The 17,056-nt window shown below is 37.2% G+C and overlaps 1 protein-coding gene across 1 annotated transcript in view; it reads right to left on the reverse strand.

Moving 5' to 3' along the window:
- Window positions 1-1,597: 1,597 nt before the first annotated feature.
- LOC105727117 (protein diaphanous homolog 3) overlaps window positions 1,598-17,056 on the reverse strand; it is a 345,513-nt gene continuing 330,054 nt past the window's right edge. Inside the window, exon 23 of the mRNA XM_064373482.1 lies at window positions 1,598-2,846. Within this exon, the coding sequence (XP_064229552.1) occupies window positions 2,584-2,846 (263 nt within the window). The 3' untranslated portion in view covers window positions 1,598-2,583. The remainder of the gene's footprint in view (window positions 2,847-17,056) is intronic.

Here is a 17,056-nt window from a genome sequence, read left to right on the forward strand (position 1 = left end):
AGAGAGAGAGAGAGAGAGAGAGAGAGAGAGAGCATGAGGAATTGGACCAGGTAATTTTGGAAGCTAAGAAGTCCCACCATCGACCATCTGCCAGCTGAAGGTGTAATTTCAGTCCAAGCTCAAAGGCCTGAGAAGCAGGAAAGCCCATGGTATAAATCTTAGTCTGAGTTCAAAGATCTGAGAACTAGGAAGGCCGATGAGCAAGGGCAGGAGAAGATGATGTCCCAACTCAATCAGAGAGTGAAAAAATTTTTTTCTACCTTCTATTCTATTCTGGCTCTCAGCAGATTGGATGATACCCACCTACAGTGGGTAGGGCTTTCTTCTTTATTCAGTCTATGGATGCAAATGCAAATCTCTTCTAGAAACACCCTCACAGACACACCCAGTAATAAAGCTGTACTGCTTGCCTGGGGCATCCTTTAGCCCAGTCAAGTTGACACATAAAATTAATCAACATACCTGCTCATTCCAATGAACAAACTTTTGTTTATTCAAAAAAATAAAACTGTACCTCAACATCTGCCCTCAAATTAAAGGTCAGTGCTATAGTTTGGCTAAGGAAATGTTAATATTATGTATTATAAAACCCTATCATACCTCTATTCCATTGCTGAAGGGGCATCTACCAAGAAAAGTATCTCCAAATGAAATGATCTGTTCCTTGAGTTGGTACTCACCATTATCTGTCGTTTAGAGTTTTTGTCTCCACAGCTATGGTCCTTTTTGGAGCCAGCTGCTGTCATTGAGGGAGAGGGAGTGCTGGATGCTGACCTGCAGGCGGCTAGCCGCTGCTGATGTTCTGCTAGCCTTGGGCTCCTGGCCCTCTTGCTTGAAAGTTGTCCTCAGCTCCTGCAGACAGATGCTCTGAAGCCTGCCTGCTCCATTTCTGGACTTCCCTGCCTTCCTCTGTCCCTGGGAGTCTCCATCATCTTCACTGTCCTTTACTTGCCAGGCTTCTTCTCCCCTGTGGCTGCTCCCCAGTCCCAAGTTTCCAGAGTATTTACCTGCTTCCTGGTGTGTCCAAACTCTCTAGTTGAATTTAAGTTTTGTTTCTGGAAAAACCAAGTCTGCAAAATCACATTAAGAACTGAAAGTGAGAGTTCTTTCATTTAACTTCTTTCCTAAACAAAACAATCCTGCCTTGCTGTTAGGGATGTTGTCAGCTTAAATGTGCAAATGCCCTTCACCTTTCTTGATTTTTAAGGTTTGTTTTCAGGAAAACAGGAATCGTGACTGGAGGGCAAAATGCACATTTCAGCAATACATACAGGTACACATTTATTCCTACACTGGCTATAGATAATACTCTGTTCTCCAATGTCTATAAACAGGGCCTGGTTCATAGTTCTAATTAATTAACTTTATTAACTTGGAGCTGAAAGGAGGTGGCAACTTAAGGAAATAAAAAGCAATAGACCTCACAGACTAGTTCCATATAACTGCTTTTTAACTGAAGGTAAAAGAGCAGTCACTTACTTATTACACGTAATAAAGCAAAATAGATGCTTAGACAGACTGCATAGCACAGTCTATTCCCAGCTTATCCACAGAATATGTTTTCGAAAAAGAGAGAAAAGAAAGCATATTTTTTCATTTAGTGCAAGTAGCAAGTTTATTTTCTTTGATATAGAATTAACAGAGCAATGATGCCCAAATGAGGTAATATCACATTTGCATAGGAAAACTTTCCTTGAAACACTTATTTAGATCTTTGTTAAAGTTATTGATTGTCAGATCGGAGAAACTGCAATTCCAGGTTTATCCATAAAATGAAAAAATGTTACTTTGGAAGTTTCAAAATGGCAATTTTATCTCAGAGTCATAATCAAAAGGAGAAAAATACTCTCTTAGCGAAGACCAAGAGTTTCGGCAGAACTGCAATACTGTTCATATCCACATTACACAAAAGCACATGCATTTGGCAAAGAGAGTGCATGCATTCTTATTGCATCGTTTTTGGTTATGTGCTCAATTGCCTTATGGTCCCCTAGAGGGTCTGCTTAACATGAATTTGACAATGATGATAATGGGGTTAGGGGTTACCAGTCATTTCCTTACATATATAGCTCTGATGTAGTCAATTGCATGTTTTTGATGTTGTGCTGGTAATATATAGATTTCAATTAAAGAGAAACCTGGGCCTATATAAACAATATATATGGAATATACATGGATATGTAAAGACTTGAGGTTGATGACTTGACATCCATTAATGTTAAAAATAGTAAAGTAAAAATTCCAGTGGCTTAGAAAGATGGTATTTTCTTAAGGACACATTGCTGAACACATGGCCACCTACCTGCTCTCTAAAGCAATATGTATAATTTAACCACCAAATATAGAACAGAGGATTACTAGGAGACATAAAAAGCATTAAAGCCCATTACAATCTCGAATAAACCAAAACCTCCAGTACGTAGAATAAGCACTGCAATCATGTATTTAGCTTTATTTTTCTAATATGTATCATAATTTAAAACTATATAAGGCCACTTACATAAAAGCGATTTTTTCAAGTGTTATACTTTAGAGCGTGGCTTTATATTTGGCTTAATCATTTTTTTTCTTAACCAGTTTAACTTATAAAGCTCGTAATCTTGCCAGCAGGGCTTCAACTTCGGGAACTGATTCATTTTTAGAAAAAGAGCCAAGAAGTTCCGTTTCCTTTTTTCTGTTGCTTTCTACATTACAGGCTTCCTTCTTTTCAACTGCCTTGATCCTCTCGGTAGATGTATGAGTGTCTGGATTATAATTAAGCTCCTTGGCGACTGGAGTCCTTGTTGAGTTGCAATTGATATTGTAGTGTGAACGTGACCCTTCTGTCAACTGCACTTTCTGATTTTCTACGGTAAGGAAGAAAGAAGAACAAAACTTATCACCATGATAACCAAGGACTGTGCACATTATGAAACAGATTTAAAATAATTATTCTCAATAAACAAGTAGTTTTCTTAGATAAACAATGAAACAGTCAACAGAGTAAGACAGATTTAAAGTAATCACACAGAGGTTTAAAAATAAACTAAAATATAACAGCCATCCATTTAATTAGCACTAATGCCTATTTCCTTCTTCCTTTATGCCTGACATGCCTGTCATGTGGTTATCATCAGGGCTTGGTCCCGTATTTCTTTCAGGTCTCTGTTCAAACACCACCTAAGAAGAGAGGCCTTCCCTAGCATTTGCCCTTTGCACTGCTCTATCCTTCCCCTCACGTTTTCCTTCACAGGACTCATGACGGCTGGACACATCACATATTTGCTTACTTGTCCATTGTCTGTCTTACTAGAATGTGTGCTCCAAGACAGCAGGGACATTATTTCAAATACTGCTATAACTTCAGGGCCTAAAATGGCCCTGGTGCAAAGTAGGTCCTCAATAAATATTAGTTGGATAAATAAATTATTTCCATATTCTGTGACACAAGATAAACACTAATTTGAATAATAATGAAATGAATTTCCTTTTTGAATGAAACCAAGAAGGAAAGTTTCTAATAAGAATTTTAAAAGTCGATTATTTTCCTTTAAAAAAAAATGAACTTGGCACACAAATAATTAAGACTTCCTAGCTAACCAGAATGTTATATGTAATTGTCAAGAATATACACATCTATAAATACATGCATGTATATATATATACATATACACATACATTCTTTTATCAGTAAGTGATGGTAATGATGACTTTTAAAAAACAGACACCTTCAATATTCATGTAACCTTGAATGGGGCTTGAAAATGGCTTCAGCAAACCTGACATGACATTTAAAGTTTTTTGGTTATTCTCTGAGAGATGTTCCATTGTCCCAATAGTAATGACTTTGGAGCACAAGCAGTCACTCATGACAGTATGTTTTATGTGAGTGCTGAAAATTCCAACTGAAAACAGCTTGTACATTAAAAGGTGGCTGCTGAAGATATTTACTGCACTGTCATTTCCTGACCAGGGGCTTCCAGTGATGGATGAGGATTTTACACACTTTCTTGGACAATCTCAACAAATTTTAGAAGTATGATCACCTTTTAGCTGCTGGAAGAAAATAAATACACCTTTTCTTTCACCTTCTATATCAGGTCATTTTTGTTACTCAAAAATCAAAATCTAATAGAGCAGTGATTTTCTCTTAAAGGAGGGTATGCTCTGTAGCTTGTAATGTACACACTGTGTTTGCTGGAAACAGCACACTGGATGTGGTATTCCTGTCGTTCCTATGACCATATCCTCTTTTTTTTTTTTTCCTAGCACCTACCCTTCTGTCCCACAGAATGCTTGAAAGCTGCATTTGTAGCTAAATGCAGAATGTTGCCCAGTTTACTGCTCCTTCCCCAAAATGTTCCTATCTTTGCTTACTTGATTTCTTGCAAACCACTTCATTATGATGGTATCTCCAACAAACTAGTTTATTCTGCTATTGGACAACTCTAATTAAATGTCTAATGGGAAAGAAGATATTAAATTAGCCAAAATATGAAATGTGTGTGTGTGTCGTGCATGTGTGTGCGTGTGCATGCATGAAGGTGAACATGTACGCACTCCAAGAAAGTAGGGACATTGTTTGAAATATTACTATAGCTTTAGTGCCTAGAATGTCCTTGGTGCAAAGTAGGTGCTCAATAAATATGTCAGGTAAAGAAATTATTTCCACACTCTATGACACAAGATAAACTTTAGTTTGAATAGTAATGACATTAATTTCTTTCTTGAATGGAACCAAGAAGGAAAGTTTCTAATAAGGTTTTTTTTAAAGTCACTGATTTTCCTTCAGAGAAATAATAAACTTGGCAGGCAAATTATAAAAAATTCATATATATATATGAATATATATGTGTGTGCTGTGTGTATGTATATATACACACAACACATACATATATACCATCTTATGAATAGCCTGTATTTATTTAGTACCTTTATTTATTAAGCATTTGTTGCACTTCAAACATTCTCACCCTCAGCATATAGATTAAGGGGTAAAAGCAAAAGGTGGTTAAGTCGTTTGCTTAGACTTAGTTACGGAGTAAATCAGTGGTAGATGCCAAACGCTGTCTCTAGAGGTACTGAGGCTGTCTTAAAGAAATATGAAAACCTTTTTGCCAAAGAAAAGTGCTAAGTCATTCAAAGCTAAGTTTCATAATAATGGTGTCCTGTACTTATATTTCAAAATGCCTCTGACACACTAAATTCTCACAACTTTGTAAAGCAGATAGTATACCTATGCAAACTACCTCAACACAGTGTGTCCAAGGCCACACATATCCTCCTTTTCTTTCCTGCTCTCACTTAGATTCTTGACTATGAACTTCAAAAGCACAACCTTTATCCCACTACAATTCCCTAGTCCATTCACTCTTCCATTCTCCAGGACAACTATTTCACTTTCTCCTCCCTTTCAAACAGCCAACACGTCCTCCCTCATTCTCATTTAACTCATTCATAAAGGCAACTGGAAGAGAGCTCCTGTACATGCCTCACTGCTTCCCCAACACCTATTATCCGCCTACTGCACACACATACATCCACCCCTCCTGTTAGGATGAATCAACCTTCCGAGCTCCCCCTGAGGACAGCCCTCAAGGTGAGTGATGGATGTGACTTTTGCTTGTCTGCTCAAGGACATCCCTCTGGCTGCTTTGCCCTCTCTGCTGCATTGTAAAGGTTTCTTCTTCCAGGTGTTCATTCCCCTCAGCAGAGAAGTAAGCTCTAATAACCATAAATTTAGGAGGTGGGGGAATCTCTATTTGTCTCCACATCCTGCTCCAGCTAATATCTAAATTCTTGGCTCCTTTTATAGGAACCTTGAAAAATTTGCCCATACTTACTCTCCAATTCCTCTCTCCCTATTTTTCTCTTGAACCCACTCCAATCATGCTTTTGACCCTTTACTCTTCTGAAGCAGTTCTTGTCAAGGTCGCTAATGAACTGCATGCTGCCAAAAACAAGGCTTGCATATCTATTTGAATGTCTTAGAACTCCTTGATCTATACCAGATCCAAGGATGAAATGCCTAGCATTGCCTGGGTTTTTCTTTTAGTATTTGGTCTTTGAACTTCTTTGGAGACTTAGGTAAATAATAATGGATGGGCCAAGGCCAGCAAAAGCATTTCTATCCTTTTGAGAAAACTCAAAATAGCTGTGGGCTTGCTTTAGGGACAAAATGAATGGAGGAAAACTAAGATGGTATTTATCTCCTCTGCGGTTTCAGGTGAGGAATCTTTCATGAGAAGCAACAGACAAGACAGTGTAAAAAGGAAAGAGGCCATTCTTGAGACCACTGAGGAAATAAAAAAGAAAGTGCACAAGGGTTTCTTTAAAGGATGTTTATAGCTTTGTTAGAAATTCCTAGATGACAACTCTTCACTCCCAGCCCTCATATTAGCTCTCAGCACCCCCACAGCCCCCATTCTGGTCCTCAGCTTCTTTTTGCTTTGTCTTCAGCCGTGGGAGACGAAAACTGTAGAACTGAGCGAGTCAGGTCTGAAACTGCAAAGCAGATAAATGAAACTGGACAGGAGTGCCTATCCACTATAATCAGAGATAGTGCAGGTAGAGGAAGTGCCCAAGTTGGCAGTTCACTTTTTTTAGGCTTGGCTTTGATGCCAAGCTGGGGATAAGCTATCCAGCCACCTCAGCCTCACAAAGTGCTGGGATGACAGGTGTGGGCCACTGTGCCGGCTCACCCCGGAAGTTCACTCTTATATAGAAATCTTATTGTAATGCTGAGTCAAGACCAGGTGTCTTTTGTTATCACCATTGTTTTAAAGTTTGTTATTGGTGGCTTTGTGTGGGCTGGAGACCTAAATCCCATGCAAACACATGCACTTAGTTTCCAAATGGTTGACTTTCAAACAACAGGGGGATGCCACAACCCTGTAAATTGGAGAAAACCCTATACTCTATCCAGGTGCTCAGAGGCATAAATAAATTGCAATTTGAGGCAGGTGGGCCCACTCTTTTCATATGAAGTTAGACAGTTACAAATGCAAGACGATACCTAGGACAAATGGACTCAATGAAAGGTAAGGCTAGGGTATCAATAAAAAGACAAGCATTTCTATTTCTCCTCAACTCAAATCTTCACCATACACACTTTTAAATGGAAACTAAAAATACTAAGGCAAAGTGGGATAATTCCTCAAGGCGAGGAATTCGTTTTATTATTTTACAAATTGAATTCTAGGCCTTTTTTTCCCTTTAAGATATTACAATTGATCTCTATGTATAATATATCTAGGACTACTGCCAATATTCAGGGCCACTGTTGATTGTAGTACTGATAGGCAAAGAACCAGCTGCTATTCTTAGTACCAATTCAGTATGAAAATGCAATTCACACAGCTTATATTTGTGTTTCTGTGGAAATAAACACGATGAGAATACATGCTGTTTTCCTTTAAGAAAGGAAGACTTACTTATTTCAATTTAATTCCTCATAGGATTCTTACTGTAAGAATTAAATCTAGAGCCCCACCACAGCCTTTTCTTTGAAACTGAACTAAAAGTCGAACGTCGTTGGAGAGTTAAATGCCTCTTAAATACAGATACCCACTGGAATTAAAAATGAGAATAAAAGCCTTAACCGACATCTAGTGTTGGGTCCCACATGACCTTTGGCAGAGTATAGATTTTGATGACAAAGAAAGCTTAAAAAACTCAATCATCTTGTGCTAACATTTCCATTGTTTCTTGAGAAACACAAAAGAAACTGGAAACTAGGAAAGTTGCTAACAAAAAAAATATATTTATACAGATACGTATATATGTGTATATATATATGCAACTTGGCATGTAAATGAGGAAATATTTCAGCCAACAGTTGTTATGCTTCTTAAACTAAGAAGGCAAGGCTAAGGCCCTGGCGGAGGGCCCTTGGGGAAGCCTTCTCCGCTGCAGGAAATATCAGTTATGGTTCAGAAAGAGGCATTATTCCTTTTAAGTCAGTATTGATCCCCCTTCACATTGTGGTTCTAATGGGCACTGGCTTCTTAGGAGTGCCAACTCTCAGATGAAATATAAAATTGAGCTCCTGTCTTTTGTGGTCAATGGTGAGTCTGTGGCAGCCTTGACAGGAGGAAGAATGTAGAACTCTGGTGTCCTAAATTGACAGCATCTATTCCGTGTTCCTGAAATTTGGTCTCCCCTCACAATTCTTTACCTTTTGCTTTTAACTATTACTTTGACCTACTAAGTAGCTGTTTTGTTTCACCCCAGCAATGACTTGACTTTGGTGAAAGAAAAAGAATGACCCATAAATGTAATTTTTAAAGCACCACTGGGTCTACATGATAGTAAAGTGTGTGACAAATATATGTTTTTAATCTATGCAATAACAGAAGTTAGTGGTGGCCGCTGGCAGCCCATATCCCTGTGGTTTTCCTTCCTGTTGATTTACTGATGCTATAAATAATTGTCTTCCCTTGGTTTCATTTCACTGTTTATCTTATGTATTGAAAATATATAAAAATAATTCAAAGAGCAAAAGGTCATTTTGCATATAGTTAAAATCTTTTAGGGGTGCCAGAAACTCTTATTAAAACCGATTATGTAAAAATAGAAACAACTAAACAAAACAATACTCCCCCTATCTTAACACAGCAGGCAAAGCAGAAGATAATGATATCCTTGAATAGAGGAGACAATTGATGAAGAACTTTATTTGCAGAAACTCATATGTAAACTTCTATTCATTCTTGCTCTGTATCACTACCTTTTAAATAAAATTCAAAGACAACACTGCCATCTCACAGTTTCCTATGCTGAGTTTTTCTAACTGAGTGGAGGGCTAGAAGGAAGCTCAAGATGATGCAGGCTCTGTGCACACGACACCCAGGATATTCAGCCTCTAAAGGAAATAGACTGCTTATGTTTCTGCTCTGTAATACGCTCCTTGAGTTGGATACCCTTCTCCATATCTGCTTTCCTCTTTCTTATCTCTCCCCTCAATTCTTAGCAATTCTAATTTGGCTTTAATCCATATCCCTCTATTGAAATTGCTCCCTACAATATTACCAAAAGCATCAAAATTCCTAAAATCAATGGCATTTACTCATTCCTCCTTTTCCTCTTAAATTTGCAACATTTTGGAATGTGTGTAATAAAGAATTCAGCTGATCTTTGTCCCAGTCCCTGGGAGGTGGCCTCTAAAGCCTTGGAATTTTTTATTCATGTTGGGCCTCTCAGACATATAGTTTGAAGGCCTAAAGTGAGTTTTTGCTAATGAGGTAACTCATGGTGGGTCCCTAGATAGTTTATACTAATGAATGACTCGGGATGGGGGTTAACCATGCCAGAAAGACCAATCATGTGATTAGAGGGTTGGGGTTTTGAGCCAAATGATTATCAGCCTGATTTCTGAGCAGGAGAAAGGTATGGGAGCTTGAGCTCTATCATGTGGCTGATGATTCAACTAATTGTGCCTAAGCAGCAAAACCTCAGTGCAAACTCAAGACACTGATGTTCACGTGAGTTTTCCTTGTTGGCAGTCCTCTGTACATCCTTACACATCAATGTGCAGCGAGGGTGATGTGACTCTGAGAACAATAGAGGCTTCATGTGTCTCTCCTTTGGCTGCCTTTGATTTATACTCTTTTGCTATAATAAAGCTGTAATAGTAAGTATAGTACTTACCTGAATTCTGTCATTCTAGCAAATTATTGAAACTGAGAGGGTAGTACGAAGCATTTTGAATTTGTAACCAAGTGATCAAAAGTGAGAGTAACCTAGGGACCCTACAATTTACAGCTGATACTGAAGTGAAGGGAATCTTTTAGAGGACTGTGACCTGTGAAATCTGGCTTAACTCCAAGTAGTTGGTGTTAGAAGTCAACGTAGAATGTTATTTGTGACTTTGAACATTATTATGGAATTAATAACATCCATATGATCATATTATCTTTATGTACGGCTCTTCTACGTTTGCAAACACTTTCCCTGTATATCCACTCATGTGATTCTTATAACAGCCCTGTGAGATAGGTAATATGGGTATATTTACCTTGCTTGACATGAAATTGAGAAAGCAGACATAACTTTCAGGCAGAGCCAGAGACAAAACTAAATCCTCAGACTCCTGGTTAACAGGCTCTAACATGGTATGGCCTTTGACCGTGCTTACTCTTCTGCTTTTTGATGATTCATTTTAAATCTTCTTTGGTAATTTGTTCTACCTTCCCAACCTCTACCAAACAGTGTTAACTCTTAATGTGGCCATTTCTCACAGTTACATCCTTGGCCCACTTTTCTGCCCTTTCTACCTTCTCTCCATCAAGATCTCACAGCTTCAACCGCTTCCTCTAGGAAGAAGACTCACATCTGCATTTCCAGCCCTGACAACAGAGCTCCAGTACTGTATCCACCGTGGCCTCCCTATACATTCCTACATATGCCCTACTACTACTTCAAATAACAAATTCTCAAACCACACTTTCATGCTCTTCATACTAACATACTGAAACCAACCATGGCATCTGTTTATCAGCCATGCTATCTGCTATTGATAGCTGTCTCGGACCACTGTGCACTTGTGGTCACCTGGAGGTAGCTTGGCCGATATTAAGTAAATATTTCTAAAGTATATAATGGCTTGTCAGCTAATTGATACCAGGTCACAAGTAATTTGGTCAATTGATCTGGTGGTTCATGAGGGAGAGGGTAGAGGGATAATATAAGGGTATGGTTTGACAGTATGAAACACTTACTACGTACCTTATAAAACTTTTACATGCTATTTTGTTTTCTTTTGTTTTTAGAGATAGGGTCTTGCTGTGTTGCTTGTTCAGGCTGGAGTGCAGTGGTGCCATCATGGCTCACTGTAGCCTTGAACTCCTAGGCTCAAGGTATCCTCCTGTCTTGGCCTTCAGGGTAGCTACATCTACAGGCACATATCATCAGGGCTGGCTAATTTTTAAATTTTTAAAATTGAGACAGGGTCTTGCTATGTTGCTCAGGCTCACCTAGAACTTCTACCCCCATGATCCTCCTGCTTCAGCTTCCCAAAGTGCTGGAATTACAGGTGTGAGCCACTGTGCCTGGCCTTTACATGCTATTTTAAAATTTTTACAACAATCCTAAAGTACAGGTACCAACAAGCCCATTTTATAGATAAGGAAATTGAGGTTTAGAGAAGTCCATGAACTGTCAAGGCCACATAGGCTTTGCTCTTTGCCTCTGGACAATTCAGTCCAAATCGTCGGCCCTCCTGGTTCTGGGGGCACATGATTAGGCCATGGGAAACAGACATCCTGTGAAGAGTAAAGAGCACTTCCCAAGGATGAAGAGGCTGGGGAGAGGTTGATTCCCAGTGCTAATAACTTGGGAGCTGTATTAGAAATAACCAGCTAACTATTTTTAAATACTTTAGGACCGCAACATATTTCTGAAGCCATTTCTAAGTCTCATCACATAGTGTGCTTTTAAGTATGTTCCTTTATTTCTTAAACTTCTTCAACATTTATCAGACATTTCAAATGTACAGGTATTTCATCTTAATAACTTACACTATTTCTGTTTCATTTCATTTTGATTCGCAGAATTGTGTAATGTAGAATCAAATGGAAGGAGTCCTCGTTACTTGACAGAACCACCTAGCCAATCCTTGAATGACGTTTAGTTAGCATTCTGTCAAGTGGCTGTCCAGCCTCAGTTTGAAAACCTCCAGTCATTTCCTCACAGTCTCATCAGGCAATGTAGTCCACCTTTGGTCAGCTCTAACAGTTACATGTTTTACCTTATATTTATCCAGTGTTTATTTCTCTGAAATCTTAGTCACTGGTTCTGTTGATTTTTTTCCATTAGGGCCATATTAAGTCCAATTCCTCTTCTATCCACCAGCCCTTCCACTATTTGAAGACAGATACTATATTCCCTCAATCTTTTCTTCTCCAAGCCAAAGAGCTATTCCTTCAGTGATCACAACTATTCCTTTGGTGATCATGAGCTGAAATTATGGTTAATTCATTAGTTAATTCAATGAGGGTTTAGCCCACCATGCTAGATGCTAAGTCCTTGAAACATTTAAGAGCCTGCCATTTCTATAATGAACATGCAAAACAAGATCTGCTTAGTAGTTCAAAATTCTGGGGAAAAACTAAAGCCAACTAGGGTGTCCAGTACTGTGAAACAATACAATTATATGTTCATAGACTCTTTAAAAAATTTCCATGTAGCCTTAATACTTCAGGTTGATTTTTGGTATATATTTAATAGGAATCTGCTTAAAATAATGTTTTTATTCATTAGAGAATTCAATCCTGGGATACATTTGTGTTGACAACCATTTTATAATAAAATAATTTTATATATGACTACATATATAGAAATGTTCCTTTATGTCTCCCTTGCCTGTTACTACATACATACTATATTAGCCATTAGCCATATGTAAACATAGAAATATATTCAAGTAGTAAGAAATCCAATTCATATCCATCTAACTGTGACCTAACTTGCTATAACATAAGCTCTATAAAGGCAGGTATCTTTGCTTTATTCACAGGTGTATTCCCAAGCCCTAGCACAGTGCCTACCTCCTAACAAGTGCTTGATAATCTATTTCTTGAGTGACCAAACCTAAGCATGGCATAATTTATTACCTTGTTGCACTTAATGTTTTAAATTAAATCTTTTTTTTTTTCAAAAAAGAAAACACTTTGCAGTAATATTATCTGGATATAAATTAAGCAGATTATATATCATTTTGGTTTACTGTACATTTTTTGGGTACCTTGAGGACTCAACATTGAGACTAGAATGGCATTGTCCAACAGAAATTTAATGAGAGTCGGAAGTGGACTATACATGCAAGGTAAAAATATCTAGAAGCCACATTAAACACTGAAAAAAAATCAGGTGAAATTAGTTTAATAATCTATTTTATTTAACCCAATGTCAAATATTATTACTTTGACATATACAGCAAAAATATATTGATATCTTTGGCATTTGTTTGTACTAAGTCTTCAAAAATCAAATGTCTATTTCACAATTACAGCACATCTCTATTCAGACCAGCCACATTTCAGGAGCTTAAGAGCCATACCTGGCTACTGTCTAACGTATTGGACAGCACAGGTCTAGAACCTGGAGTTTTTCACAGTGCTGTTACCTATGCATTATCTTGAGTTGAATATGTGTATATTATAAACAATCAAGTAAAAAATGAATTGTTCTAATATTTAGCATTTGTGATTTTGTTTCATATAAAGAGGAAGGAACAGTTATACATTTCTAGGTAATTTGGATTTAGGTAAATCCTAAATCCTATTTTGCCTTTTATGAATGTCAAAATAGACAAAGGCTAAAGATTAAAAATATATTCACAAAATTTGAATGCTAATAATGATAAGCCTACTGTTGCTACTATGTTTTGGCGTCTCTTCATCCAGCTATCTAGGCATGGGGAGACTGGGTTACCATTCAGAGACTCTTTTACTTTTACTTACTAGTTCTGTACATGTTTTAGTAAATCAATGAAAATTAGGAGAATCTAACTTATTAAATCTAATTCTCCTTCCTTTCGAAATGAGATTGACCTTTATTCCATGCTATTCTCCTATTCATATTGGATCAGGACCTACGTAGGGGTGAGGTTCACAGAGTTGTCACTAACAGAAGGTGATAGACTGGCCTCTTTTTATTGTTCTATTCATAGCATAGCAGCATTATCTTGTACTAGATTGATGATACCAAGCTTCATTATGAAATCTGAAACTATTTCTAAGATTTTATTTCATGTATTTCTAGAAAATGAGCGAAAAAAAGAAATCTGGCATGAGTCATAGACATTACCCTAAAGAGAGTAGCTCAGGCTAGTACATCACTGCCTCCTACTGTCAGTTTGAGGAAAGTGAGAGAACCCTACTCATCCTTATTTCTGTTTACAGATTTAGACAAGTGGTCTTCTTCCTAGAAAGGACAATTTTGTGCAGATAACCTAGGAAGAAATATTGATGTTCTCTGAATTTCTCTGTTCTTTCCTGCTTAGACTGCTAGATCTGTGAAAAAAAATCCAGCAAACAACTTGAGCATGGATCTTTTTCCATTCTAAAAAAGAAATTGGTTTTAAAGGTAATTCACAAAACATCTGTTATTTTAAATTCTATTTCACATTATTTTGTTGTTAAATTTTTCATTTTTCTCTTCTTCCTTCTTTCCCTGCAGGGCCTTACATCACATCTCTAAGAAAAATACAAGAGAAAAAAATCTGTATTATTTTAAAATCTTTTAGCAGCCTTCTCCTAAATAAAAATATTAACAAGTATGACATAAGTTAATATAGTAGGAAATATAACAATTCATTAAATGCAGAGAAATGTTTAAAAGCTTTAAGTTATCTAAAATATGAAGGCAGTACATGACTACATGACAACTTAGGATAAATAGAAACTACTTATTTCTATAACGAGCACATTTGGATCAATGATTTGGATGCTGGTTGTACAGTCCCCTGCACTCAGACTGTAGTTTCACTTCTCATGGTTTTGGCTGAGTTGAAGAATGTGAACTTTTATTTTAAAGGTGAAATTTTTGATCAACAAAATAAGTCAGGCAAAGAGGACCTTTTTTAGAAGCTGCTCCCTTTTAATGAGGAAAAAAGTAAAAGGAATAGGTCAATGTCACTTCAGTTATTTTCTTGCAAATAAAATACCAAGTTTGATTCCTATGAAACCCCAGGCTACACTAAAGTCTCTGTAAAATTCGTTTCTGTAAACGACTCATCTTAACACAGCATTCATTGGCAGAGCTTGTGCTTCCTAAGACTGTGGACACACAATCAGATTGGACCACACAATTCCCCTTCTCCCGTTTATTGCTAGATTCTTGCCTCAGGCTTCCCTTGTCAACAGGGACTGTTTCCTCAAAGACCTGCTTCCAGTATGTCTTCTCGGGGCTTTGAGCTTTGGAGCACCTCCTGTCTCTATGGTAACACAAAACACAAAGACTGGAAATGTATCATACAGAGGGCAGAAAAGAAAGAAATTAGAGTATAGTACTCCTGGTAAGCTAAAGAAGGTGCTGACGGCAGGAAAATGGATAAGGAGGACAAGAGATAGTAACTGTTGTTCCATTTCACATACATCCTCTTAAAAGAGCTACAAGTGTTAGCACAGAAGCCTTAAAGTATGTGGAACTTTACAATCCATATAGTACTTAAAATTTAAAAAATACTGGAGACCCATATTGGCCATAAATACTTAGCAATTCATTAAACTACTGAGAGAAATAAGAATTCTCAGTGGAAACACAACGCATTAAAAAAATTACATCAAGTATTACAGTATGCTTTAAGTTAAAGACAAAGAAAAATATGTTACTATCACATGGCAGAATGTTCTCTTTTTTATTTTTCAACTTTAAATACAAATTTTCCTACTTTTTTTTCAATTTGGGGCATCATAATAAATGTAGCATCTATTAATTCAATGGTTCAATATAATCAGAAGGTTTATGTCCTCAAACTGTTGGTCAATTCCATTCTGTGTCTTGGTCACAAGCAGCACGCTGAACTCAGAAGAGTTGTCTCTAAAACATGGTGGAGTATATGAGGAACAGTAATGCTGTCAATTTAAACCCCAAGATATTTAAGTAACACACACACCTATACATTAGGAAAGATATATTATTCATACAGCTATCTAAAAAAATATACATGGTCATATAGAGGTATCCTATCAGTATTTCAAAAACATTTCATGCCAGCCTATGAACTGTTGTTGAATATCAATGTTGAGAGCTTGCTATGAACTTAAGAATGTCTATTTAAAAAAATGCTGTAGAGATGGCTTGACTGCTGCGCCTCAGAGCAGGATCTGCTGACACACTGCAAGCATTTCAACACAGATTCACAAAGTTGGTTCTGAACTCTGTTCCTTGAGGTAGTACCCCAACAATCAGACCAGCAGAACTTCAGGGAAGCTAATCATACACTCAATTGTAGAACTCTATTATTAGGATCTAAGAAGACTTCTTTACTTAGTCTTTTTTTTTCTTTTTAAAACTCAATCAACTAAAATGCAGCTATAAGCTATAGCCACTAGAGGTCAGACGGCTACACCTATCACCAATCATTAAATTTTACTGGGCATTATAGTACCCTGAGTAACTTAAAAATATAGAACAGAGTATACTCACTTAAAACTATTATGGTATAATAATAATAATATGTTTACTAATTAATTATGCTATTTCTAAAAGTCTTAGATTTTGCAATGGTACTACTTTTCTCTGTTGGCTTTCATTTTATTTGGAAGAGGAAAGAAAACATTGCAATAATGGAATCTAGAAACCTTTGCAATTAATGAAATCTCATTATATCAAAGACCACTCTTTTAGCAGAACACGGAAGCAATGTGTTCTGTAATTTTATCAAGCCCATCTGGTAATGCAATCCTTATGAACCTTCCAATCTGAATAATTTTATTTATCTAACCTAATCTCTTGCCTATTTTCTCCTGGTATATACAAATCTTATTGTGTACAGTTATAGCTTTACTTATTAAAGATTTATTATAACGGGGGGTATTACTCCTTATCTTTCCAATAAGGTTTATCATGTGACACGCCACAAATACTTTGTTAAAAAACAATAAACGCCGGGCTCAGTGGCTCATGCCTGTAATTCCAACAGTTTGGGACGCAGAGATGGTCGGATTGCTTGAGCCTAGGACTTCAAGATCAGCCTGATCAACAGAGTGAGACTCCATCTCTACAAAAAATTAAGAAAAATGATTGGCCAGGGCATGGTGGCACACACCTGTAGTCCTAGCTACTTGGGAGGCTGAGGTGGGAGGATTGCTTAAGCCTGGGAGGTTGAGGCTGCAGTGAGCCATGACCACACCACTGCACTCCAGTCTGGGCAACAGAGTGAGACCCTCTCTCAAAAACAAAAAGATTTTTAAAAATAGTAAAACTTTAGCCTATAACACAATCCACAAATAAGGAACTCAAATTTCATTATAATAAAATTATGTTCATTTTCTCACTACATTATTCACAAAATAACTATTTTAAGGCTTTTTTTTTTCCCATTTCAGGCTATGTTTTACAAAAGACTCACTAA

This window comes from Aotus nancymaae, unplaced genomic scaffold (assembly GCF_030222135.1).
Source record: "Aotus nancymaae isolate 86718 unplaced genomic scaffold, 86718_ANA_hifiasm-v0.15.2.pri h1tg000009l, whole genome shotgun sequence".
Lineage (NCBI taxonomy): Eukaryota > Metazoa > Chordata > Mammalia > Primates > Aotidae > Aotus > Aotus nancymaae.